The 27,173-nt window shown below is 45.7% G+C and overlaps 1 protein-coding gene across 4 annotated transcripts in view; it reads right to left on the bottom strand.

Annotated features, from left to right (window-relative positions):
- The window catches only part of TTC13 (tetratricopeptide repeat domain 13), a 63,268-nt gene that overhangs the window by 32,224 nt on the left and 3,871 nt on the right, over nucleotides 1-27,173 (bottom strand). For 2 of the 4 annotated variants that reach the window (XM_053912554.1, XM_053912555.1), the window contains exons 2-6: nucleotides 17,219-17,313; nucleotides 13,957-14,032; nucleotides 10,635-10,705; nucleotides 1,898-1,963; nucleotides 290-382 (exon numbers count right to left, since the gene is read on the bottom strand). In XM_053912554.1, the coding sequence (XP_053768529.1) occupies nucleotides 290-382; nucleotides 1,898-1,963; nucleotides 10,635-10,705; nucleotides 13,957-14,032; nucleotides 17,219-17,313 (401 nt within the window). The remainder of the gene's footprint in view (nucleotides 1-289; nucleotides 383-1,897; nucleotides 1,964-10,634; nucleotides 10,706-13,956; nucleotides 14,033-17,218; nucleotides 17,314-27,173) is intronic. The other 2 variants (XM_053912556.1, XM_053912557.1) reach the window with 1 other exon arrangement.

Raw genomic sequence — 27,173 nt, 5'->3', positions numbered from 1 at the left:
GTCATATACAACATAAATATCCAGTGTAATACATACTTTCCAGTGAACACTGATAAGTGCGTATTTTAATACTAAATAGTACTATTACATGTTAAATCAGAAGTGTCACTCAGCCTACAGTTTTCTAGTATTTCAACCATGTTTAAAAGCATGAAATAACGTACATAGGAGGAAAACACAATGGGTGTCAGGGAGCTTTAAAACATACAAGAAAGAATATAATAGAAAAAAAAAGTCTGAGATTCAACTGACCCAAGAAGGACAGAGGAAAAAAGAAAACCACACTCACTTCTGCTCGCTGCTCAAATACCTCTGGGCGATCTGGTTCCAAGGAAATTACTCGGCTCAATTCGAACAGAGCCAGCTCAGCATTCTTAATGTCCTTGAAAAGGCATTAGCTTAGTATGAGATACACTGTTACTCAACACCAGGGGGAACAGATTTTCTGAAATAATACTTTAGTAACAATGTAACTACTTATTTACAAGTAAATATCAATTATCTTCTTAGGACCTATCTGCCAAGTTAAATAAGTTACGTTACCATTATTTATTTAACTCCCTCACCGTCTACCTACTCATCAACAGCACCCCGGACCTGACTCCCTATCACGAGTTCCACAGATGGTAGAATAGTTTCTAAATGGAACCCATTTAAACACTGACTCAGTGGATTTCAAGGGATGAGAATGTGGATGCCAGGCAAATGAGACCGCTGACCAGCAGTGATGTGGGAACAACAGGGGCCAAGCCAGCGTCCATCAAACCTCTAAGGCTATAAACACCCGTGCCATAAGAAATCAAGGAAAGTTCTCTAAAATGTGCATGTTACTTTTACAATAAAAATACATGAGCATATTACTTTTATATTAAAAGTATGTTGAAGACATGAGCAAACTTCATGTCAAGATATAACATGAAGAGATGAGAATTGGGGAGAAGCAGCTTAACTCTGACCTCCCCTAGAGAAAGGGTAGAAACTCCAGTCATTTGCTGAGGCTCTGAATGTAACATTGTTTCCCTCCCGAACACCTATCATTCCAAAATGTTCATTCTCAGTCCTCAATATCTCAGAAGTATACAAATATCATATACAATGTATCCAGTAGGCTGGCACCCAATTTGTACAATTTTTTTTAAATTGGCAAAGATACAAAAGTGATGTATCTCCCTGAAAGCATAATTTCATTTCATATACAATAAGACAAAAAACGTTTACGTATAATACCCTAGACTGAAAATGGAGAGATCTGAATCTCGGACAATTTCATTATTTAATGTAATAATCTCAGGAAAGGCTTCATTTTTATACCATAATGCTTATGTTAAGCAAAATATATTTGTTATGACCTCCTTCCTCCATCTCTCAGAGACATGGGAGGGGTCAGGGTACAGACAGACCCCTGTCTGGGGAAGTATAATATGTGATAATAAACACGTTTTACAGAAAAACTTTTGTTCTTTTAGTCAACCTTTAAAAATGGTGAAAGGAACTAAAATTCCATGTCCTGCCACACTCCTGATGCCTGGTCTCTGCTTTTCCCAATGAGTGTTGCTTAGGAATTGGGCTAAGACCTCATGCTTTTCTTGGTCTGTGTCCGGTTTATCACAACACAAAGTGTAGGCTGGCAAAGACGCCTAAACTTTTTCTACCCCATTTCTTTTGGGGTCGAAAATATGGCAAAATGGACCTCAGAAGACCTGGGTAGAAATTCCCAGATCACCACTTCCCAGCCATGTGATCTCAAGTGAGTCCTCTCCTGCCACTTTCTCATTTGTGACCTAGAACAGCAACTGCGTGTCCCACCGGATCTCAACAAACAGGGAGCGGCTCTGTCCAACCCTGGCCCAAGGCAGGTCACGTAGGACTACGCAAGCGGTAGCTATTCCATACTCACATGCAGGCCCTTCTTTCCATAGGCTATCCCTCGGCCATAAATGGCACTAACCAGATCAGGCTCCTCCTAGTCAGACCAAAACAGAAACACGTGAAAAGCTATAAACAAAACCAAACAAAACAAGTCAAAAGTCAGTTTCTGCTTAAAGCATGCTAATGGCACAAGTGACAGCCCTACTTCACGCCGCCGCACTTCTACGTCCGCACGCGGTCAGTCCCCAACCAGGAACGACTGTGTGCTTGAAGCTCATATGCAAGACACATGCAGCAAGAGTTTGGCATTAAAAAAACCCACTAAAATGAAGAGAACCAACAATGCTGAGCTCTGTGCTAGTGTCTGTCCCTGTCATCTCGTTAAAATGTGACCCTCTCAGCAATTCCACGACTGGCAGCACCAGCAAGCATGTGTTACGGAGCAAACGGAGGCTTAGAGAGGTAAGCAGATACAAGTGAAGGACTGGGTAACGCCACCTCCTAGTCCATCTCCTCTGGTGTAATCACAGAATAATCTGGAAGGGAAGGACCCTCCGTGCTAACACAACGAGGAGTAAGACACGACTCGGCTCCACAGCCTGAGGGGGACGAACACAGTCCTTTACACTAATGGTCGGTTCCTTTCTGCAACCTGCTCTCAGACTGAATGCAACACCTCGCAGGCCCACAGACAGAGCGCCTGCTGGCCTGGCCCTCATCCCCACCCCCACCCCCGCCCTGCCCCCACCAGGCAGTGGTGTGACGGCCCCACGTGCTGCGTGAGGTGCCTCCGGATACCTGCAGCCTCTGCAGTTTTGACCCCATCCCTGAACCCTGCGCTATATATATAAAAAGAAGAGTAAGCAGCCCGCGCCTATGCGATCCTGGGGGAAACTCCGGACCCTGCTAAAGAATTTAACAGAACGGTACCAGACAAGGCACTTCACCGGCTAATCCACTGCTCAGTTCAAACCTGAGAAAGGGGGTCTGCCAGTATTGCAGAAAAAGACCACAACTTCAATGGTGAGTAAGTAAAAAACTGAAGCAGATGCAGCGCAATGAAAGAAAAGCAAGGCTCCTGCAAACGGAATGAGGTCCCTCCACACCAAGTGGCAAGCTGGCGCGTCACTGGCTCCCCGGGGCCAGCAGACGAGCCTCACAGTGCATGGCAATTGGAAAACTTCAGGGAAACAGTTACGGATTTCCAGCTCCTCTTGGAAAATTAGAAGATTCAACAAAGATAGCCCACGGGGCAAAAAAGGAAAAGAAAAAAACCAGAGTGAAGTACGGGCTGTCCCTTGAGACGAGGGGTGGGGATTCATCAGTTCAGCACAAGCGCACCTGTGGCCTCCACGTCACATCGGCACGCTCGCTCACTTAGGTCACCTCCCACCTGCCACAGGGCTTTGGATGTGTGATTTGTAACTCAGAGGTGACTGGCATGAAAGGCTGTCTGTGCTATTTGCTACATGGGCAAAAAGAACAAATTCCACAGAACTACAAAGGAATGGCCGTTACTACTACTTCTTCTTTTTTATAAAGATTTTATTTATTTATTTTTAGAGAGAGGGGAAGGGAGGTAGAAAGAGGAGAGAAACTTCAATGTGTGGTTGCCTCTCCAGCGCCCACTACTAGGGACCTGGCTTGCAACCCAGGCATGTGCCCTGACTGGGAATTGAACCAGCGATCCTTTGGTTTGCAGGCCGGCACTCAGTCCGCTGAGCCACACCAGCCAGGGCCAGCCGTTGCATCTTGTAAGAAATGCTGATACATGACTGTATGGGTCAGTATGGGCACTGAAGAAAGCTCTTTCTCTCAGGGTGGGGAGAGGGTGGGATTACTGGATATGTTTCCATTCTACTTAATACACTGCTGTACCCTTTTTCATTGTCTAAAACGAATGTACACATGTAAACAGAAAAATATGTTTTAAGTACTATGTTACTAGAGAAAACAGTGTTACGAATAAAACGTCAATTTAAAATAAATAGTAAATAGCAAATGTCATGTAAATTACAGAATATTTAGAAAATAAAGGAAAGGGCACCCTATCACCCTGCCACCCAGAGGTCACCCTGGCAGAGCAGGGGCTTGGCCGGGGAGGGTCACAGATACCGAGGAGAGGGAGAGGGGCAGCAGGAGAGAGCCACCTACTGAGAATCCGGGTCACCCTGCCTTCACATGTTTCCACAGCAATAACCCCCACCGGAGGGTAACGCCGTCCAAGAACAGCACCTCGGCCGGGCTGGGACGGCAGGAAGGGAGCCCGCACAGCTGTCCCACGTGACATTCTCCAGGGAGAGGACACCCTACTCAGATTTGTGACGCCTCAAAATGATACTATGCGAGAAGTTTTTCTCCTAAAACTGAGAGTATTTTTGTGCCAGATGCTCATTAGGTGAATCAGGAAAAGGTGCGTTTAAATAAATAGTCATTCTACTGGTGTGACTGTCATCTCTGTACGTCCCGTGGCTGGACCAGCCACCCTGGAAGTCATCCTCACCCCCCCGCCCGGCATGTCTACTCAGGGGATCCTGGAAGATTTGACTGCAGAGTGTCTCTGCCGCCTCCTCCCCAACCCTCCTGGCACCGACTGCCCTATTCCAGCCTCCCTCCCTCCCTCGCCCAGGCAGCTGCGACTGCCTGGCCTGTTCCTGTCCCCCCCTCTCCGCCCTCACACGGAGAGTTCCCTGCCCGACACTAAAGGCTGCCATGTCACCCCCGGCTGAGACTACTCATCGGCCCCCCACACCACAGCCGTGAGTGACATTCTCCTTTTACTCCAACCCATAGTAAGAAGCACATTTTATGATGCAACCTGGTACACACACACACACACACACGTACATAACATACATACACACACGTATCAGAAACACAGTAAGAAGTACATTTGATGATGCAACCCAGTACACACATACATACATAACATACATACACACACGTATCAGAAACACAGTAAGAAGTACATTTGATGATGCAACCCAGCACACACACACGTACATAACGTACATACACATGTGTTGGAGACACAGTAAGAAGTACTTTGATGATGCAACCCAGTGCACACATACATGTACATAACATAGATGCACACACATGCATACCAAAACCACAAAAAGTTCATTACGTCACACCCAGACTTCCGTACACAGTATGGAAGCCTGACATTCTCTAGTCTAATATATATTTCACTTTTTCAAAAGGGCTAGTCTTGGCGTGCCAGTTCATTTTGGGTCCTCCTAAAATAAAGGGCGACTGGCGACTTGAAAAATAAAGAGGTGACATCTCAATGCCTTTGCAGAAAGTGCCGAGGACTTCCTGCCCTCCTGTTCAGCCTCACTGCCTTCCTCTCCCCCACTTCACGCTCTAGAAGTCAGCGCTGCGGAACAGGCCCCTGCGCATGAGACGCTCCCCCAGCTCAGTGCTCCTGCAAGCACTGCCCCACCCGCCTGAAAGGCTCGCCCACCGCCTCTGTGCCCAGGGAAGTCCTTCCACCCCTGCAGCCGCGTTCAAACACTCCCCCTCCTCCGACTCCTCCCAGCCCCCAGGACAACAAATGTGCTCCTTCTCCGTGGTTCCTATTACACGTGGTAGGGACGTCATCCATTCGTTCATTCAACAGGGCCTGCTCTCAGCATGTCCGAATCCCGTGCTAGAAATGCCACCGTAAGCAAAAACCAACAGGAAGGCTACATGTCCTTGCCTTCTTGGAGCAGAGCCAAAGAACCCCAAATATACATGTAGTTAGAGCTTCAGTACGCATGTGCTAGACAGTGAATGGTGCCTTTAGGAAGTGTATGAAGACCTGGACAAGATTAGGAGAGGTTCTGTCTGGAGCAGACACCTGGCTGAGAGGCATAGGGGTGGGGAGGCCCGCAGTGGCTGCTGCACCAGGCAGGGGGGCCAGCTGCCACGCCCCGAGGGAAACAGGAAACGTGGTCCAAGATGAGGATGGAGCGCTAGGTAGAGGCCTCATTGAGGACTTTCACCTTTTACCTAAAAGCAACAGCAAAGTGTGTGTGTGTTTACAGTGCCCGTGTACGTATGGTGTGTGTGGCGGGGGGTGTGTAGAGGATATGAGATAAGCCAGGAAATGACGGCCACATCAGCCTTCTGGGGGTGACAGTGCCTTGGACATGGCTTGGGCAGGGCTGGGAGAAGCAGAGGGACAGAGGAGGGCCTGCAGTTCGGAGGCGCAGGGGTGGGGCTGGGCTGTGGAGCCTGCGCACTCCCGTAACCCAATGGAGAGGCCGCTCCCCGAGTGGGCACCGCGGGCTGTGACCGGGGACTCCTTCTCCGTGCAGACAGAGGTGCGGGGAGGGATCCGGGACCAGCCGGCGGCCAGTCAAGCTGGAACCTCTGAGTTAGATGAGTTTCAGACATCCAAATGGATATAATTTCTTTAAAATAATTCCCTTATTACATCACTATCTTCCACTTGGAGAAAAATACTAAGAAAAAAAAGAGTAAACTGAATGGTTCTATTCAACTAGGACTCTGTCTAGAATTTTTTTCCAGCAGTGTAGGGATAGTCTAGTGTTGGACTAAAAAGACATCCTAAAGAGAAGGACAAATTGAGTGGCTTTATTCAATTTACACTTTCTTTTTAGAATTTTTTCCAACAGCAGAGAAGGATGTGTAATTATTGTGGTTCTTAATCAGTTATAGTCAAGTATGAAGGGTGCCTAAATTAAATAATAGCTTTCATTCGTTTTTTTGACCGATACAACTTTTTTATTTTATCTACCAATGGCCTTGGGTGTTAACAATAAGTCAAAACTCATTATGAAATGTCGTAATGAATTATGATTTTCCACAAAATAAAACCAAGGTTTATTGGGCTCCGAATATCAATCTTTCAAAGTTTTTTTGAGTATACAAGTCTAATAATATTTATATTCTATAGTTTTCAGAATTTTAAATAAAAACTAGTATTTCCATCTTATTATTTAATTTATGAAAATGCAAAATCATGGTATAATAAGATAGTTACTTTATCAGCGTGAAGTCTACTTAAATGTCTCAATTCTCAAAAAAAATTTTTTTTTATATCCACAAAGATCTAATTTGCTATCCTTATCATATGACTTATACAGAGCCTTTAAATTTTACAAATATTTACTTTTCCACCACAAGGCTGGCTTCCTTATTAAAACTCAGAAGTCACTGGACCGAAGACAAACAAGTCACAAACATCACTCGCGACACGGCGATGTGATGGGAACTACGGTCTGGCTGAGTCGCAGACACACGCTCATATTTCCATAAACGACACCTTCAAGATGGCATTGGAGAAGCGTTTTCAGTGTCGTCTGCTGACGTGATATAAGAAACGGAGTTCTTTCTTGAGTCCAGGCCCAGCAGAGTCAGATCACGGGCGGCTGAGCTCAAGGTCACACAACTAACAGGGAAGGCTACTGGCCTCACAGAACTGCCACAGCCCTGATGTCCCCAGCCATGCCTGGGCACCGCAGAGGCGCAGGAAAGGGTCCCACTTTTGAAGAACAGAATCGCGGAGGCACGGGCACACACGGCAGGGACACGGGACATGGATGGAGAGATGACATGTACTCACAGGTGTGTAAAACCGGGGTTTCCGTGGAAGACTAGCAGGTCTACTGAGCCTTGAGACTGTGCTCGGTCACAAGCCCTCATGCTCAGGAACATTTTTTCCTTTACAGAAATGCCAAACAGACCACATTTGCATAAACATTCAAACGAACACTTTGAAACAACACAGACCCTAAAAATATCTCCTGAGTTTGTCCCTGAGGGCGCAGCCAAGACGACAGGAAGGCATGAACGTTTTGCATCAGAAGGCCGTTCTGGCATGAAGTAGCCCGCGTGCACGGTTGGAACGCACACCAAAGGGCCTGCGACAATGATGACTCTCAGAAGACCCCGGCCCCCGGGGCCTCGCCTGTTCTCAGCTTTCAGTAATGGACGCTTCGCACTGGAGCTCACGAGCTCTCCAAAACAAGTCTGTCCAGACTCAATGAGCTGAATAACCCCCCGAAAGTCTGTGTGTGAACAGTTACTTGCGCAGCTTTGTGAAAGGATGTTTACTGCCTTGCAAATCAGACGCTTGCAAGTGCAGAAGGCCCTGTGAGGGACGTGGACACGGGCAGCACGTGGGGGTGACGGTGCTGGGGGCAGCTGGGTGGGCCCGAACCCGGAGGCACCCGCGCACACTGGAGGACGCGCCCCACACCGTGCTGAGCACTGAACAGAAGGTGTTGTTGGGGTGAAACCAGCTTCATTCTGCCAGGAGCACTGCCTTTGCCAGGGAAAGAAAAGGAAGAGCGCTTAGATTTAGAGAACGATCGTGCCTTTAAAACGCCACGTGAAGAGACTGCCATGTGCAAACTCTCGCAGTGAGAGAAGGGTTTGCAGTCAATGGAAGCGGAGCGGTAACTGTTCCTTGCGTGCTGGCTGCCACCTCCATGTACAGTTTCCTGATGAGACTGGCTACCAAGAATTTGAGGAAATCAATAAAAAAACTCTTACTTTCAAACATAAGCCTAATATGAAAAAGTTTTGTCCAGAAAAGCAGGAACAAGTTCCTTATTAAAATAGCAAAGAGAATTTTAGCATTTAATAGCATACCTTTGTATTTTGATGCTGTCATAGTCATATAATAAAAAGTAGGGTGACAAACGTCACCAACGCTACGTGAAATCTGAACTTGCTCCTGTTTGCTCCGGTGCGCCGTGGGGACAGGATTTCCCACACACGTCGTCACGGGGGAGCGCCGGGGAACACCAAAACGAAGGGTAAGCAGAGAGACACCAGCAAGAAGAGCACCAGCAGGGGACCCGGGGCACTGTCACTCCACCTGAAAACGCTGTGAATGACCGCCCAGTCCTTTCTTCTCTTGGCCAGCAGCGTCTGAACTTAATCGCTGCTCCCTCAGTCCCCACTCCTGCCCACCCACTGCCTGAATCTCCCTATAATCCACACATTGGCAAAGACAAACGTCCCAGGTGAAAGTGACCCGCTGTCTCGTGGACTGATGAAGATGCTCTATTAAATTTCAATATATTAATATCTTTTCTCAGCACAAAGAGAGATTTACGTTCTGAACACAAATGGAAGAGAAATTTGTTTTGCAACAATAAACGGACAATACAAAAGCATGTTATCGAGCCATTAAAATCATAAGATTATAGAGAAATACTGAAAAACTTTTACTTCTAAAACTAAGCGAAAACACAATACAAAACAGTACATGTAATCAGATTATAAAACAGAAACGTACTTTGAAAATCATACTTTGAAAAGGTCGTGAATAAAAAACTTTAATGGGAGAGTGACAAAACTAAAATATTTTTACTAAAGTTTTTGTCTTTGACATTCCTATGTTGCCTTCAACTACAATGGTAACAATATTTTCAAAAAGTTGAATGAATTGATAATGTATCTGCAAGCCTGTACTGTTTTCTCCTCTTGGTCACCATAATTAATTGACATTTGCTCCTATAAATGTATCAAAACGTTCCCTTTCAAACCAGGGTCAAATATTAACTGTAACAGTGCTTACTTACCTTTTTAAATATTGCATTGTTAAACAGCAAGGTGATTTAGAAAACTATTTATACTCTATCCTTTGTACTTGAAACTCCGCTGAAGAATATTATTCCACACAACCACCCAAACACACAGCTCTGTGAGGACTTTAAAGTAATAACTAAAAGAAATCTCATTGACTTTTTTAGAGCAAAGGTAGAATTATCAATATAACTAAACTTACATTAAAAAAAGAGAAAGCAAAAGCACTGCAAAAATTTCAAAAGTAGTATCTTAAAATTAAGTCTACCTGCGGGGCTGTAAACTTTCTGTTGGCGTTTGCTATATTAGTACCGATAAACACGCCAGGACGGTGTTTTGAGAAGCTGAAATTTACTGAGCACTTACTATGTGCCAGACTGGATACTACGTATCTTATGGGATAGCTAATTTAAACCTAACAAGAATTGTTTTGGAGGTAGTTACTATTATCCCCATACTCCAGGAGGTTAAATAACTTGCTAGTAAGCAGCTGAGTGGATGAGAACCTGGGTATTTCCACCTCTCCAGCCCACAGTTTCTTCACTCTTCCCTACTGGACTGACGCATAACAGTCGATAATGAAAGGGCCAAGCAGCTACGAAAACGCAGCTAAGCAATGACGGGACATGTGAGGCCAATAATGGTGGGCTCCACGAAGTGTCCCCTCTGCATCTCTGTATGCACAAGTACATGGGTATCTGTTTTTCCTTAACCCGATTTAATGCAGCTATCAGTCACCAAAGGCCCAATACTTCCACTGAAGAGTCTTATAACTACACCTTCAAGTAGGAAGCAAAGCCACGAGTGGAACTTTAGTTAACCACAGAGAGCAATTCCTGCATAGAAAGGAAACGTCGGGACTTCCAAGAATTACCAGTGTCTACAACTCATGGGAGATGTTATGGTCCAGAGAAAATAATGATTGTCTTTTTAAACTTGCACCTGAACCCTCCCACACTGCCCCCTGATGGCAGGGAGACTGCCAGCAAAGGACCTCAGACCTCCCTCTCACTCGGAGGAAGACTGCGAAGGCTGAAGGAGAGCTCGGCCCAAGGCCTGCGCCAAGAAAGTGCTGGCTCGGGACTGATTCCCTCTACTTCCTTGTATGACCTTAGACCAGACGGCTTATTGCAGCACTTACGCTATACCTAAGTCCCTATTTTTACCATGACTATATTTAGTAAAGAAGTTACTTAATAAAGAAGAAAAATTACCTGCAGCATTGTCGAGAAGTGTCTTATTGCTTCGTCATAGAGACCACTGCCAATCAACACATAAGCGATGGCTATGAAACAACAAAACACGAAAGTATTAAAGGGCAGAATAAAGGACCGCGGACTAGACTTGGGGACTACGCTCTTTACTGAATCTTAAAGGGCAGCTCCAAGGGCTACACGCAGTGAGAGGAAACCTGGAAGTTAATGAGATGTAATTGAATTCCTCTACCACTCAGCACTCGCTCATCAGTCTCCCAGTTCCATCTGGATTTCAATTATTAAAGCCATCTATAAAACATCTGCTTACAAGAAGTAATCATCATTTTCTAAGGCTATCAGTCACTTTCAAATACCAAATGACCTTTATGATGTTTTCTATCTATATATCAAAAGAGCTAGTAACAAGCTGATGATATCCAGATAATATGGCGATTGATTTACTGTGAGAGTTATGAGAAATACCCAAATAGCATCCCGAATCTCGATCCCTGGGGGTGCTAAATTTATACCAATTACCTAATGAGAACAAAAGCCGAGGCTCAAATGAATACATATTAATATAATCCTTAACCGTAAATACTTTACACCACCGCAGTGAAATGGTAGTCTTTTTTCTGCCTCTCCTTTTCAAAATATAGTCAAAACACGATTCAAAATATGCAGTAATGATGGATAGTTTTGGTCAAATTGTTCAGGTAAGTGGTATTTTGAAATTAGAGACGTGGCAATCTTTTAAAACACAACAAAATTTTGATTAAGCTTTTTCACCTGTCATAAAAACATTAAATTTTATCATTATAGATTACATTTCCACATGATATTTGTCCTAACTCTATACACCCTCAAATATACCTGCAAAAAACATATTCCTCATCCAACATAATGATCTATGTTGATCATAACTATGTTGATCACGTTTCTTTGCAAAAAAGCTGTATTGTGACTAATTCTGGGACCTAACAGGTGTTCAAGAAGATAAGCAACTAATACTCTTACTGTCATTAAGATCTTAAATTTTCCAACGGTTAAAAGTAGCAAAATAATAAATGCAGTGGAAACATTAAATGCAGAAAGAGATTTAGATTATCTTTATAACTAAATTTTAAAAAAGTAAAGTTCCAAGACCTTGAGCATCATAATAACACAAGAGCTTTTGAGGGCATTCTTCAAAAGAAAAAAAAAGGACTATCTTTATCCTAATTTCTTTGAAAACACCTATCAAGGACAAACTCATATTTGGAATAATAACGAAAGCTATCCAGACGGTTCCATCAGACTACAAGGTAACCAAACACCCCTTTGGTGGGGGCCCGTCACAGTAGCAGCAAAAAGAAACAATAACAACAGCGATGTGTGTGGCACTCCTGCCCGCAAGGCGCAGTGCCCAGCACGGTGACTAACGCATTTACTCCTCTCAGTGGCGAGATGGGCACGGCTGTCGCGCCGCCTGCAGACAAGCCTAAGGGAGTTAAAACGTCTCACATGAACAGGGACTGAACATAAACCTGTACTTCTGGAATGTAGGAAGGTGATGATACATTGGAAAGCGGAGAGGTAGGCTCAGATTCTGGCCCCACCACTCACCCGCTGTGTGACCGGGGCTGGGGGCGGGGCAACCTCAGTTACTTTTCATTGCTAGCTCTGGGTCTTGCTTAACAAGAGTGTACAAAACTTTTTAAGATTCCTGTCCCATCTAAATCCTTGGAATCTCCTATCTATCTTTCCATAATCAGTAAATATCTGCTGGATGAACAATGAGTACGTGACCCATAAAAACAAATAGCTTTATGGAATAAACACTGTGCTTGGTGATGCATTTAAGTTGTCCTTGTCCAGGTGCTGAACCCACTCGAATATAACCAAACGAAGCTCTCCCATCTTTCCATCTAAAAGTGAACATGTTTGGGGGGAAAAAAACAACCAAAAGTATCCATTAAAAAAATAATCCAAATCTTACACAAATGTAAGCGCGTAACTATTAAAATCTAAATTTTCTTATGGAGTCCAAAGGAGACATAAAGAAAAAAACCTGGGATGCCTGGAATTCTCACAGAAATTGTTACTACCCAGCAATTCCACGTGTCCCGGCAACAAGTATGTTGCCAGAAGTCATTTCTCCGAGAAAAAAAAAAATGCTGTGGCAGAAAAGCTCCTAGGCCAGCTCAGGGCCTGTACTGTGCCAGGGTCTCCTAGGGTTATTCTCAGAGCACAGAACGGGCCTAACACATATGAGCCCATTATTTATTATGGAGTAAATAAATACGAGGCTGAACAGAATCCAGGGACTTCAGAAAAGGCCTCATCTGATGCCTTAGGGGACTTAAGTATCAAAGCCTGTTCAAAGAATATCCCCAAAAAAGGTATTAGTACTTTCAGAGCAGTGACCTCTGTTGGTGTTACCTGCACTAACGGAGGTCAGGGGCTAAGGCGACAAGCGCCCAGTCCTACTATCAATGCGCGTGGCCGTGACCTCTCCATTACCTGCACTAACGGAGGTCAGGGGCTAAGACGAGAAGCGCCCAGTCCTACTATCAATGCGCGTGGCCGTGACCTCTCCATTACCTGCACTAACGGAGGACAGGGGCTAAGACGAGAAGTGCCCAGTCCTACTATCAATGCGTATGGCTGCGGAAAAGGGAAATGATTCTGTGTAGTGATGAGCGAAACTTCTCTGCTGGTGCCTGGAGCCAGCATGTGCTCACATGGAGTCGGTCCAGCTGCATTGCTCAGTCCCATCCGCAACTTTGTTCCCACTCCTTCGGTGTGAGCTGACCAGGCAGTGAGGAGACACACCCAAAAGTGTGTCAGACACAGGAGAAACCAGCCTGGTTTAAAGCATGGACAAGCCAAACTGCATGACCCACTTGCAGGTCTGAATGAACCCCACTTTCCTACACCCAGGTTCTTAGACCTCAGGGACTGTCCTCACAGTGACATCAACCTGAACCCAGCTATTTCATCAGGCAGAGGATGAAAGGCGGCGTCATTCACCCCTGCTTTCACTTCATTGCTCATATTTGATGACAGCACCCAATTAACTGTCCTTTTAATGAACAGGAGCTCCTAAGAACTCATTACCGTAATTATTAATTTCCCTGGACACACAGCGCTGGCACAGTCCTTCCCGATCGTTCCAGCCAAACCTTTTATTTTTATGACATGATCCGGGAGCTTGCACGAGATCCAACCACTCACGCGAACACAGCCCGTCTCTATAGGTCTCTGGGCCCTTCCTGCCTCACCATCCTGCCTGCCTGTTCCGCATCTACTTGCAAACGCGAGGCGCACGCCACAGGAACCTCCCCTGACTCAGCCTCACCTAGCTCTTCATTGGTGCTGTCATTGTCAGTGGCAAATGGGAATCTCTTCTGTTCTGCAATAGACTTGGCTTGGCTCTGAAAAAAAAACCAGACAGACATTTTAGCTTATCACAAATGAAGAAAAAACACAACACAAACCTCTCTTTTGAAAAATTAAAGCCACATTTAACTTACATGGAAGCAATAAAATGTCACTTTAAATCATAGCAATTGTGCGTAACTCATCTGCTGCCTCCCCGATGGTTGGTGGTTCCGTTTCCAGGAGCCAGCACCTTTCCCCTCCACAGGGGTTCCCCTTGCTGGCGGCTTCAAAGCCCCTCCACGTGCTCACACACTATTTAATGACCTCGACTGCGTTGCAAACCATCACATTCTAGCGATCGGTTCTTCAATGCGCCTTGATAACAGAATGCTGCCTTTTAAGCCCTAGCCGTACTTTAGGAACAAGAGCTACAAGCTGTACAGAGACGACACCATAGAAGGACAACAAGATGTGACCAAGAAACAACACATTCCGCTGGACGACACCCAGCAAGCGCTGAGCCCAGCCCTCCCCCATACGGCAGGAGACTCGCCCCTGAAGAACCCACGCAGACACACGCGGACGGGGCAGGAGAGCGAAAGCAAAAGTGGGCCGGGGAGGACACACTGTCTCGTACAGAAGTCAGCTCAGTGACTGGCATGATTTCCCTGGCAGGATCCGTCCGCAGAGGAGGCAAGGGCACTACCCTGGTTGAGAGACAGATCGTGTCTGATAAACAGCCGCTAGCTCCCCAAAGATCTGGCTGTCAACGCTAAGCTGGGGTACGCTTGGCCTACAGGCTTCACATGAACACGACAACTTCATACCAGGTTCGCCTAAGACATGATTACAGCGTGTGTGCACACACAGACAGGGAAAGCTGAGACGATCGGGCACTTCTGGCAAAACTCTGGGGCAAGAACCCAGTGACATCACAGTCATTCGACCTCTTCGTCCTTTAAACCCGCATTCCACATACAACAGCCGAGTAATTACACCTGGACCCTCTCCTGACTGAGGCACACGGTGCTCAGCCATGACCGGGATTCACCAGCCCCGACAAACCCTGCTCTCGGGCTTCACTGACTCCAACCGCAAAGCTACAAGGTATGTCCACCCGCGTTCCCTGACCCTGGCCGTGTAGTCACATGGCAGCGTCTGGTCTGCCCACGGACAGACCAAGAACAAGCTGCCTCTGGTCACAACACAAGTAAGACAGTCAGAGCATCGCCGCTCAAGAGTCAGTTTTCACTTCCCCTCAGGACCCCGGAGCGAGTGAGACACCTGAGAAATCCACCACTGGGGAAGGCTTCACACTCTACTTCCTGCAGCAAAACCTTGATGGCTGGAGAGGGGCTCAACGAGTTCTCTCTTGCTTTGCTCTCTACCCGGGAGCTTCTGCACATGGGGACCACGTGAGGCTTCAAGAAGCAGCACATCTAACACGAAGAGACAAAATCACAGCACCATGTCTATGTCCCTGTGTGACCAGACATGAGTCCTTCCTCTTTGTCAGACGAAGGCCAAGCACACAGACGCAGAAGATATTTCTGCTTAATAAATTGCTGAGAGCCAAGAAAAGGAGGCTATAAATAATCGTTTTAATACTTAATAAGTCTTATTAATTTCACCCAGCATTCAGTGAGAATCTACCATTTGTCGAGGTTTTCTGCACAAAGACATGGCAAGAGAACAGAGATGAAACCCCATTAAAGGAGGAAATCACTCACCAAGCACCATCAAGAGTACACTGAAGAGCAATTCTGATTTAAAACTTTTTATTACATGGGAAACAAAATCTGTAGCAGAAGCGGGCACGGCGAGAGCAGTATGGACAAACTCATTTCCTGATCAAAAGGAGCCTCTCCCCTGTCCAGCACCGCCCCGCAGAGGCTCCTGTGGGCAGAGAGGTGAGGGGCCACGACCAGGACCCACGTCGCTAGTGGGCTAACTCCCATCAGCCTTCAGGTCCCAGCTGACATTCAGTTCCTGAAAGCTGGCTCGCCTGGTCCCTGTTCTAAGGAGAGTACATTGGCCCTTGCTTTTCCTTCATGGGACTCGCACAACTGTGCTCTCCCGTTAATTTGTACAATTACTTGGTTAGTGACGGCAGGAGCTACAAGTACAGGCACCAAGGCTGTCTGGCTCGCTGCTGCATTTCCAGGATTTGCTTAGCACGATGCCTGCCACAGAACAGGTGCAAAATAAATATCCGGAGAATGAAGGAAGGAATGAGTCATCTAACGTCCGTGTTTTTAACTAAGGGAAGGAAAATGAAAGGCCAAGACTGGTGGGCTTTCTCCCTGGGTTACTAGCTAGTGCCATCTTAAACTGGAAATGCACCCAGTAGAAAATGCTTGAACTGCTATCAGTCAGAAGCTCCCTGGCAACTCCCAGAACCTAGCAGCCTATCCGAGGTGGGGATTAGCTAATCCTCACTAATTGTTTGCCTTGACGCCCAGCTCGCTACTTTACAAGATAGCTCAGTCTAGTCTAGTCTCTGACAAGTCTAATTCCAAAGTTGTTCCATGTGTCGATGTGACTGCTCCTCAAAGAGTCAGGCAAAATCAGCTGATCATTCTCTAGTCTGCAATTCCTACCTATTTTCGGCAGCTTTTACAGAACAAGGCAAAGCTCTGCTTGGAAAAGAAAGGGTATCCTGAAGGGGAACTTTAAACAAAAGAAGAAAACAATTATCTGTGTGGATGTTGAAGGGAAAGGCCCGGAGAAAAGCAGCTGACCTGGGCACCGAAGGAGGAACTCAGCTTCGCAGAGTTGAGTGTGAACCACAAGCAGGGCCTTCACCTCCAGGCGGTGGGGCCAGAGGAGCGCGCTAACACACACAGACGCACGCAGACAGTGCCAGGCTGGGCGCTCACCCCGAGGGGAGAGGTCGCCTGCCCAGGTTGGCTGGTACTGATAAAAAATATAGACGTGTCAGATATCCACCCAGCCGAGGGCTGGAAAAATAAGATTATACCGTACTTTCTAGTACGTAAAGCTCCTGGAAATAAGGCTCGTGACCCCCTTTTATTCCTAGAACTTAACGGTGAAGAGTCCTAGGTCCAGCGTGATGGACCGCACAATTCGGAGTCAAAATGAGGCAGTGTGACCCAACACCCAATGACCTCTCGTCATCGTATGCACGTGGAACCACTGGGCTCGACTGCTGGTTGATAAACGGGGTGGCCTGCGGGACCAGCGTCACAAACCAGAGGGCGTGGGCAGAAGCCACGTACCAGGATCTTCTCGGTGTTGAGGGTCAGCAGAGAGTCGCAGGGCGGTGATCCTCGGGGCTCACAGTCCGAGTCGTGGAAGCTCAGGAAGGATGGCTCTGAAAAGCAAGCGTTCCTTGTTACTCGCCTCACCTTAAATGTGTGGCTCGTAGGGGCTCAACTACGAACTGGAATATTAAGCATCCTCGAGACCAAAATCAGGACAAGTGTGTACATTCCACCTCAATAACTAACCACGCACACCATTCATGATGGCCCTCCCAGCCGTTCTAGACATGATCGAAGCCTGTGAGGCTTCCTGGAGGCTCAGATGAGGTCAGACAGGCTGCAACTTATGTAAGGGCCACAGGGCAAAAACATGGCTGGCCCAACGCTAGCCTCACTGTACGCGTGCCATCAGTACAGCTGTGGAGACCCTTTCTTCGGGCCTCTCTGTCTGCAGCACTTATCATGGGTTAAAAAAAAATCACAAATGGGAGAACAAAGCCGGGTCCAGGGAGAACCTAATGTTAAAAGATAGGCACTCAGGGTCTAGTATCACAATATACGAAAAACTCCTAAAACTCAACAAGAAAAAAGACAACCCCACTAAAATATGGTCATAGGACTTGAATAGGCAGTTTTCCAAACATATAAAAATGGCTACTACGTTCATGAAAAGATGCTCTACATCATTATTAATCAGGGAATGCAAATCAAACAATGAGGACCACTTCACACCCACTAGGAATGCTACAGTTTTTTGGAGGGGAGGGGAATGAAAAGTCTAATTGTTGGCAGGGGTGAGAGGAATCAGAACCCTTATGCTTTGCTGATGGGATGCACAGTGAATGGTATGGCCACCGTGGAACACGGTCTGACAGTTCCTCAGAAAGTGAAACGTAGAATGAGTGTGTGCACCCATCATCCCAGTCCTAGGTAAGTCCCCGGAAGAACTGCAACAGGACTCAAACAAGAAGGTGCGCACGCACGTCCACAGCAGCACCGGGCACAACGGCCCAAACGAGGACACGGCCCAAACGTGCACCAACCGGAGATGCACGAACAAACTGTAGTGCGGAACACACACACACATGCACTGGAATACTCCGCCTTAAAAAAAGAATGAAGTGCCGATGCACTTCACAACGGGGAGAACCTCCAGACAAAAGCTAAGTGAAAGAAGTCGGACATGAGAGGTCCCACACTGTGTGATTCCACGGACACGAAACACGCAGGACCGACCGGCAGATCCACGGAGACAGAAAGCACATTGGTGGTTGAAGGAGGAAATAAGGGGAACCTGCTTAATGGGTAGGGGGTTTACTTTGGGGTGATGAGAACGTTTTGGGGTGACTGCACACCACTGTGAATGTACTAAATGCCACTAAGTTCACTTAAAAGCAATTCACTTTATGTTATGTGAATTTTGCCTCAATACATTGTTTGAAAAGATAGGCTCTGGCTCAGTAGTCATAAGTAAACACCAAATAAGCTCGAGGAACGACATGAACCAATTTAGCCAAATTCTCACGTGTGTACGTCTTAACAACAGGAATCGGGACAGGACGTATCGAAGGAACCCTGACTGGTGAGCCATCGCGGGAGCTGGGATGTTCAATTCACGAGGACAAGCAGGGCTGAGGAGGACGGAAGGTTGGACTGGGCTGCAGACAGGGGATGGAAATGCCAGGGGGAATGAGTGAAGTGCACGCAGGCACAACAGCAAGAAAGCGCGGAGCGGCAGTGAGCAGACCACCCGGGCTGCAGGTGGCAGTTGGTGCTGGAAAACAGTGAGGCTGGAAGGCGAGTAGCCAGGCTGAGAAAGTCCCCAACACAAGAGGGAGGCTTCAGTCAGGCAGGAATGAAAAGCGGCATGGCTGCTGGTAGGTGTTGAAGGAGAGTGACTTCAGCAAGACATTTGGGAAGAACATTAATTTATGACCTGTTTCTCCTACCTTGTAGAAAAGCTAACATTTGAGACCCCACCATATGCTAAGCACAGTGCTAAGCATCGCATTTACGTAGCCTTATTCTATTCCAATAACCCCTCTGCTTTGTGCAATTCATGTGGGTTTCAATAAATAAATGACCTATAGAACTAGAGAATTTTAAGGAGCTGCACAGCATTTCGCGGCATGGAACTTAACCACATTCCTATCATGGGAAAATTAAGATGCCCTTTCCTTTTTCCTTAATATAAGGGTTTCAATGAGTATCCTTGACCTACACTGTTGCAAATGTATCCACTCAGGCAATGGAGTTAAATTCTAACAAATCCCATTTCTGAGGCAAAGGGTCTGAACAACGTTAAAATCTTTCATAGGCGTTGCTCCCTTTCCCTCCCAGGATGTGGGGGTAATTCCCACCCCACCAGCAGGCGGTCTATTTCCCTCTAGCAGGGTGCTGGCTTTTCTTCAGCTTCCCAGTCTTAAAATAGTACTAGTAAGAGCAAATTGCTGGGCTTGTATCCCCTCTTTTGTAAATCGCTTAAATCCTTTGCTCATTTTTAAATCATCTGAATCTATTCCAGCATGAGATACAGAGAATTCCTAATTACTTCCCGAACAGCCGGTTATCCCAGCACGATTTTTCAAATTACCACTTTGAACACCAGCTTTACAATAGTCACTGGGGTATGTTTCTAGACTTTTTTTAAAGGAATCTTTGAGATTACATCCATCTTCTGCAATAGCTGAAAGATAACTGTCCATCTCTACATGAACATTTACTTTTAAAAGTTACAGTAACTCATGGTCACTGTAGAAAATATAGAAAAAACCCAAACCATAAATAACAGTCATTAGAATACCGACATGTTTTGAGACCCACTGTGAAAATTTTGGTGTCTAATTAAGAGACCAAATTATGGTGATAATTCTGAAACCAGGCGGCCTGGGTCTGAATTCCTTTTCTCTACACTTCTTATTAGCTCGTGGCCACTGACTCAGCCTCTTGATCTTCAGTTTCTCTATTTGTAAAACAGAACCAACAGCAGTATCCACCTCACCGATGGGGTGGAGATTTGAATAAGGAAACATGCTTATTACTCTCATCATTAGCAGGTTGTGAGAACTGAGAGGCACTGTTTTGTAACCTGCCCTTTCAATTTAACAATATAATGTAAACGTTTTGACAGATGATTACATTTTCTTCTACAGTATTTAAAGTGGTGAGAGTATACATCATTTTTAATATTTTTTAAATAAAGTTTCAAGTCTCTACAAAACAACATGCGTTGGATTGCTGTCTCTAGACCTTTCAGGCCCTTACCACAGTGCTTATTCTGACTTCGGTGTTACAGTGTGTCAATTACTGTGACCTTCCGGTAAACGCATCCTCCAACATGGAATGTAAAGCAAAGCCTCTTCGATATTTTTTCAAAAATTTCTTGTCTATTTGGATAAAACATTCTTCCTTCAGGTAAACTTTAGGTAAATTTTGTTAAGGTTCCAAAACAAAAATCATATCCCTCTGACTTTTATTGGAAAATACATTAAAATTGCAGATTGAGAGGATTACTTGACTTCTTTACAAAGTTTAATCTTTCCATTCAAGTCTTTTATGAACCCATTTGGAACTTTGTAATTTTTATACAGGATGTAACGATTCAAGTTTGTTGTGATTTTAAAAACTGCTTGATAATCATTGATTTGATACGTATTTGTTGAGCATGTATTCTATTCCAGTCCCTGCTTGAGCCTCCGTGACTGTCAAAACCAGAGACGACCCCTGTCCTTGTCAGCAGGGATTACGGTTCAGTGGGGGCGGGGGGGACAACAGTAATTGGAGTCACACAAAGGATGGAAAACCACAGCAGTGTAAGAGCTACAAGCCAGCACACTCCCAAGTGGCCTGTGTAGGGGAGGTTCTCCTGAGGACAAAAACATCAGCTAACACTGATACGGGTGCACCTCGTATAGACAGGCACCCTTGTCATTCCCATTTTAAAGTTAGGGAAAATGAGGCAGAGACGAAGTAACTTGCTGAGGTTCCACTTGGGCAAAGCAGTGCAGGGGGTCCTGGACTGTGTGCCGTGAACTGGTGACAGGAGCCCCGGGCGCAGTTAAGGGTTTATCGGGTGAAGGTCCGTGGGAGGTTGGCAGGACTGGGAGGGCGGCCCAGGCAGGGATAAGCACACTGTACATCTTTCGTCTTCTTAACCAACTAGAGCTGAATATTTTATCTGCCCACATTATTGGACTCAACAGCTCTATTAACGGCTCCATTTACTCAGTGAATAATTACATCATCTGCATGCAATTATATCAAGGTATTTTAAATATTTATACTCATTTGGCATTTTATTGTACTGGATAAGACCTCCGCAAAAGTGCTCAATAATACTAGTGACAAAAGGTACTCCTGCATATCCCTGACATTAATATTTTATTTAATGACCCGCAATTTCCTCAGCTTTTGATGATAAAACTTTCTCATGTAACATTTATATAAACATCCAGTGGGAAGCTTCTGCATGTGGCTATGGGTTAGGCTTGGTGTGTTTTACCATACAAAGGAAAGAGTCTCCTGTTCTTTGTTTTACTGAAAATTTCAAATCAGGTGAGCTGGCTGATTTTATCAAGTGCTTTTGGATATTTCTTTAAAATAATCACATGATTTTTCTCTTTGGACCTATCAAGGTGATTAATCCAACTTTTTAAAAAGTTGAACCATCTTTGCTCGTCTAGAATAAACTAACTGACCAAGGCAAATTATTCTTTTAATTGCCGGCTGGCTGCAGTTTATAAATATTTTATTTAGGATTTTTATAACTATGTTATAGCTTTCTTCCCCCCCCCCCCCAAGTGTATTAAGTTCTGGCATCAGTGTTTTTCTCTGTTATATTAAAAAAAAAGTTTGTAAGAATTATAATTAAAGTTGTCTGGAACAGGAAATTAAATTTGTTCTTTAACATAAAAATATTTAACTCACTATGGCTTGAATTGTGTTACAATAGTAACCCAAGGAGCTATATTTAAATGGTTATAGATCTCCCATGAAATTAAGAAAAGCCTCTGCTTCCCTCCCTCCTTGCTTAGGTCCTACAAGTAAAATTTAATGGTGATTACTGCAGAACCAGTCCCAAAACACATTACAGAATCTCGTCCTTTTCGTCTGCATCGTCTTCCCGGACATTTCTTTATTGCCTCCTGTTTTAACCGCGTCGGCAGAGATGTCCGCACAGCTCTCTCCTACTCTAAAGGCTCTGCTGTGCAGCCATCCCCTCACTCACCACGGACGTTTGCATCTGCTCTCTCCCGTGTGTTAGCCCTGGCAGGTTCATCTATTTTCTTCTTCTTAAAGAACCAAATCTCGGATCTATTTACCAGTTCTATTGTTGACCTGCCTCTAGCTCATTTATTGTGTTGGTTCTTTTAATCCTTCCCATTTCCCTTATCCATCGTCTTGTTTCTCAAGCTGAGTATCCAGTTCATTTTTCCCCTTTCTTCTTGACCACGAAGAAGCCATCGCAGGCTTCGGCAGGATCACTGGCAGGTGGGTGAGGTGGGGACGGGGGACCAGGGCAGGGAGGCCAGGTGGGCCGAGTCCAAACGAAGGCAGAGGCCACTCGGTTGAAATGGAGGGTCACAGTTGAAAGAGAAACGCAAAGTAAAAACGACAGGGCTTTAAGAAAAACTGGGCTTGGCAAGTGGGAAAAGGCACCGGCTTCTGGTCTGTGCAGCCAGGAGAGGACTGGCGCCACTACCTGGAACTGGAAGCTTGAGAGGCAGAATGGGTTCTGATGGAAGAGCCGCCTTTGAGTTTGAGTCAAGCGTTCGTGAGCTGAACTGGAAGCTGCCTCGCACGCTGTTAGGAAATTCCAGATAGAGATAAGAGCTGTCGATATGAACTTGATCACCAGAACCTTAGGCTCAATGGACATGTGGGGAAATAGGTTCAACATTAATAGACACGTTCAAAGGCACAAACGAATGAACAGCAAAGCCGAGACTTCCCATATCTACACCTGGGGACATCACCTCAGTAAAGGTCCAGGGTGCATTTGCCCCACTCCCTCTGCCAGCGCCGAGAGCTGGTAATAAACTGTTTAGGCAGAGCAACGCCACCCAGCCTCTTTCCTCCACACCTCACACACAGCTGACTTGAAGTTCAAGAGCAGTGTGGGTGGAGACAACAAACAGAAGACTCAGGAAGTTTTTCTTTACCTCTCCCTTAGCTGCCCAGAATTTCGATAGAGGGCCTGTAGCAGCAGGAGGAGAGCCATTACCAAAGATGGGGACACAGATTGAGCCAAGTGTCATGAGCTGAGGAGTTGGCCAGACCTGAGAGTCCCCTCTGTGTCCCTTTGTCTCTTCACGGCATGGCAAACATTGGTTTAGCAAACATCTGTTCCTACCATCTCCCTGTGGCCTGCCTGCCTTCCCTCTGGGTCCCAGACCCCGCCCCCTTTCTCCTTAGCTGAGGACGGCCTAGAAGCCCCCACTGCCCCACTGCCTGTGGGCTTCTACCCGTATGGAGTTCCCGTATGAACAAAATTAAACTGTGCTTTTTTCCTGTTCGTCTGTCCCATGTCAGTGTAATTCTTAGGCCCGCCAGAAGGACCTGGAAGGGCAGAGGAGAAATGTTTCCTCCCCAACAGGGCTGATGGTGGAAGGTTCCAGAGAACCCTGGAGACATGGAGGCGGAGCTTATATACATCTCGGCTGCAACAGGAAGCAGAGAGCTGAGGCAGTGGCTGGAAAGACACTGGTCCTGACTTCGTTGCTTGTCTTTTCGAGATGGGGGCCGTGACAACCACAGGGATGCGGTCGGGAGACAAGAAGGAATAACACCTCACACAGGAGGAGAGCGGCCTGCAGGCAGAAGCCGCAGACTGGCTGATGTCAGGGTGGTGGGGAAGCACGGAAGTTCTTTCTTGGGCTCTTTCTTGGTCAGAGCAGAGGAGGGCATTACCCTCTAGTGAGACGAGAAGGTCGCTTTGGAAGCAGCATGTACTTGTCACACGTTCATGTCCACAAAGGAAACTGCCTGAAAGCCTGCAAACAGCAGATCTACGGCCAATCCCTGAAGGAAAACGTTTCTAAGAATCCAACAGCCGCTGGGCTGTGCTCATCACTGGCCACCTCACTCTCGTCGTGATAGACAGCGTGCCGACTGCACCCGAAAGCAAGGGTGCCTGAGCTTCTCCTATGGACCGGCCATGACCTGGAAGTCAGGTGCCAGACAGTTCTTGCCAATTCTAGTCTCAGGTGTAGAATAACCTGGGAAGAGCAGACAGCATTATTCTGGCTGGAGGAGCTACCTGTAGGCCAACCAGCTCCTATGTAGCATCGAACTGCAGTGCCTTTTGCTTTTTATCAATTTCTGCATTTATAAGAGAGCCATGGACCCTTACAATGCTCCGTGGTCCCAGCGGTAAATTTCCTTTAGAATGTAGCAACAGGAAAAAGTCCCCTCTGAAGAATCTGTATGCTTCTTTTATCCTAATAAAATATTATTTGGCACCTGAGATGTGTGAGTTATCAACAACCACCCTGAAAATAGAGGCTGGCTACTGAGAATTCGATCATAAAATCCACATATAATCCATTAGAACAAGATCTGCAAAGCTGCCTTAAAGAGACAGAATGGCATTTCAACAAAGCCTGACTGTAATCTGATGGAAGCCCTACTAACCCACAGAAAAGTGGTAACACAGGTAAAGAACTATACAACAAAAGAGAAGGAGTCAGGCAGCTGCAAGGAAGGGGAAAGAGCCATGGGAGCAAATTAAGCGGCACCAGTGCAAGAACAGAACAGGGTGGAGAGCGCCCACAAACCGGGCAGCTGGTCAGTGAGCCCACAAGGCGGTCACTGAGCCTGGGGTTCTGCCCCGGATGGATGCACGATGTACCTGGTGCTCGAAGGGGCGTGTACCTTTAGGAGCTGAAGACTTTCCCATACACCCATACTACCGGGAAAGCTGACGCAGAGTTAGGCAGTGATGTGAAAGCATTAGTGACAAGGGACCCAGAGACACTTAGAACATCCCCAACACAGGAGGAAAGTCAGGAGAGACATCTTTCGTGCAGAAGAGGTGGCGAGCAGGGGAGGGACCATCGACACAGGAGCCCTGAGGGTCTCTGTAAAGCGCGCCAGCCCTGAGCAGTGTGAAGCACTGCACCGTGCTGGTTCCTGAAGCAGAAATAAAGCCACAGTGAGTCTTTCAAACGAACTTAGAGTACCATGGAATGGGACTGTATCAGTTAGCTTAAGAGCAGATGTCACTTACTGATTTGGGTTATTTTTTTCTAGTTACACAAGTTGTTCAGTTTGTGAAAATTCGTGCAGCAATATATTTGTAATACATGCATTTTCCGCATATGTCATATTTCAATAAACAGTAAAAATAAGACAACAGAAGGAAAATGGTGAAGAGGATTAACCCCAAATGAAGAGTATTAAAATTCCACTACTTCAATAAATTTTGTGTAGATTCATGTGCAAGAAAACAAGAACAAACATAAAGATGATCTCCTTAAAATACCACGCTGTGAAAAGGGGAAGCTTTAAACGTCAGCCAAGCATTAAAGCGATGAAATCAAGCCACGTCTACACGCGGCAAACCAGACTTCCTGAAAAGCTTTTACACAGAAAGTGCTCGGCCACTTCCCGTCATCACATTCCATGTCGGGTAGATGCTAAAGCCCAGGCCACGTGTCTTCTGCCTCCATCCAGAGGGAAAGAAAGTTAACCCTCATCACCCAAAGCTGAACATGCCTACCAGTGTACAGACCTGTCTAAAGATAAATGTCATTCCTAATGAAAATAGACCTATATAAAAAAGCTAATGAGCGTGCAAATACCATGGACTAGCATCTTCTCAGACTCACACTACAGAAAGCAACTCCCCAACCACAGGACTTGCTGAAAGATGCTGCTCAGTTAGCAAAGAAAGGCAGACACCCTCAGGCCAGAGCTGGGCAAGAAAACACCATGCGAATCGCGGCATCACCCCGAGTCTCAGCCTCGGCCAGCTACCTTACGCAGGCAAATACGCCCGAGCGTGCCTTTAAAGAGATTAGAAGAGACCTGTCACAAAGCTGTATGTGATAACAAACAGAAAGTCAGGGCCAAGGCAAAAAAGGATTGAGAAAATAACACTAACAGTAAGGGTCACTACAGTTGCCATGACTGAGGGTAAAATTTGGTTAACTTCCTGTAGCTGGAACAAAAAAGGAAATAGCTCTCATTATAAAAGTTCCCCTTTATGGGTTCCTTATCACCTCTAAGGCACAGCAGTGATTTAAGTGCTGTGAGCAATCAGACCGATTTCATTTACCGTATTTTGCTGTGTAAAATGTGCACCCACATTTTTGGCCCAAACTTTCAGGGGGAAAAAAATCTTTTGTTTCAACGTTTATTATTAACTTAATACTACCTATGTAGAATATGCATCCTTATTTTTCCCTCAAAAATTTGGGCCAAAAAAGTGCACATTATACATGGCAAAATATGGTATTTAAATGCCTGGTTCCTCAATTAAGATGCCAGATATTGACAGTCTTTAAAGTCCTAATGACTGTCAAAAACTCAGAGCTAGGTTGCTGGTTACTTCCTTATTTTTCTAGAGTTAAAACTCCCAAATTAGGCAGAGAGACATTAACGCTCTTTCCCCCACTAAGAACTATGGGGAAATAAACTCAGATCTGGGGTTATTAATTTCAACAAACTAAAGAAAATGACTTCAGGTTCTAAATTCCTGAACTTGACTGAGGCCTTAAGCATGAATAACGAGTTAGAAGATGGTTATTTGAAAACTACAACAAAGTACAAACTACCTCACAGGAACAGACAAAAAAAGTCTCAAGGAGACAGTGAAAAGAAAACAAATCACAAAAACTCACTGTTCGTGTGAATACTTTTCAAAGAAGAAAAACGGAAGTTTTTTTGTTGTTGTTGAAACAATTCAACAGTAATGTATCAGCTCTGTAACACCAGCGTGTCAAATTCGGATTCCGCTAAGACCTCTCCA

The sequence above is a fragment of the Desmodus rotundus genome, chromosome 10 (assembly GCF_022682495.2).
Source record: "Desmodus rotundus isolate HL8 chromosome 10, HLdesRot8A.1, whole genome shotgun sequence".
Lineage (NCBI taxonomy): Eukaryota > Metazoa > Chordata > Mammalia > Chiroptera > Phyllostomidae > Desmodus > Desmodus rotundus.
This window is presented reverse-complemented; position numbering and strand designations above follow the sequence as displayed.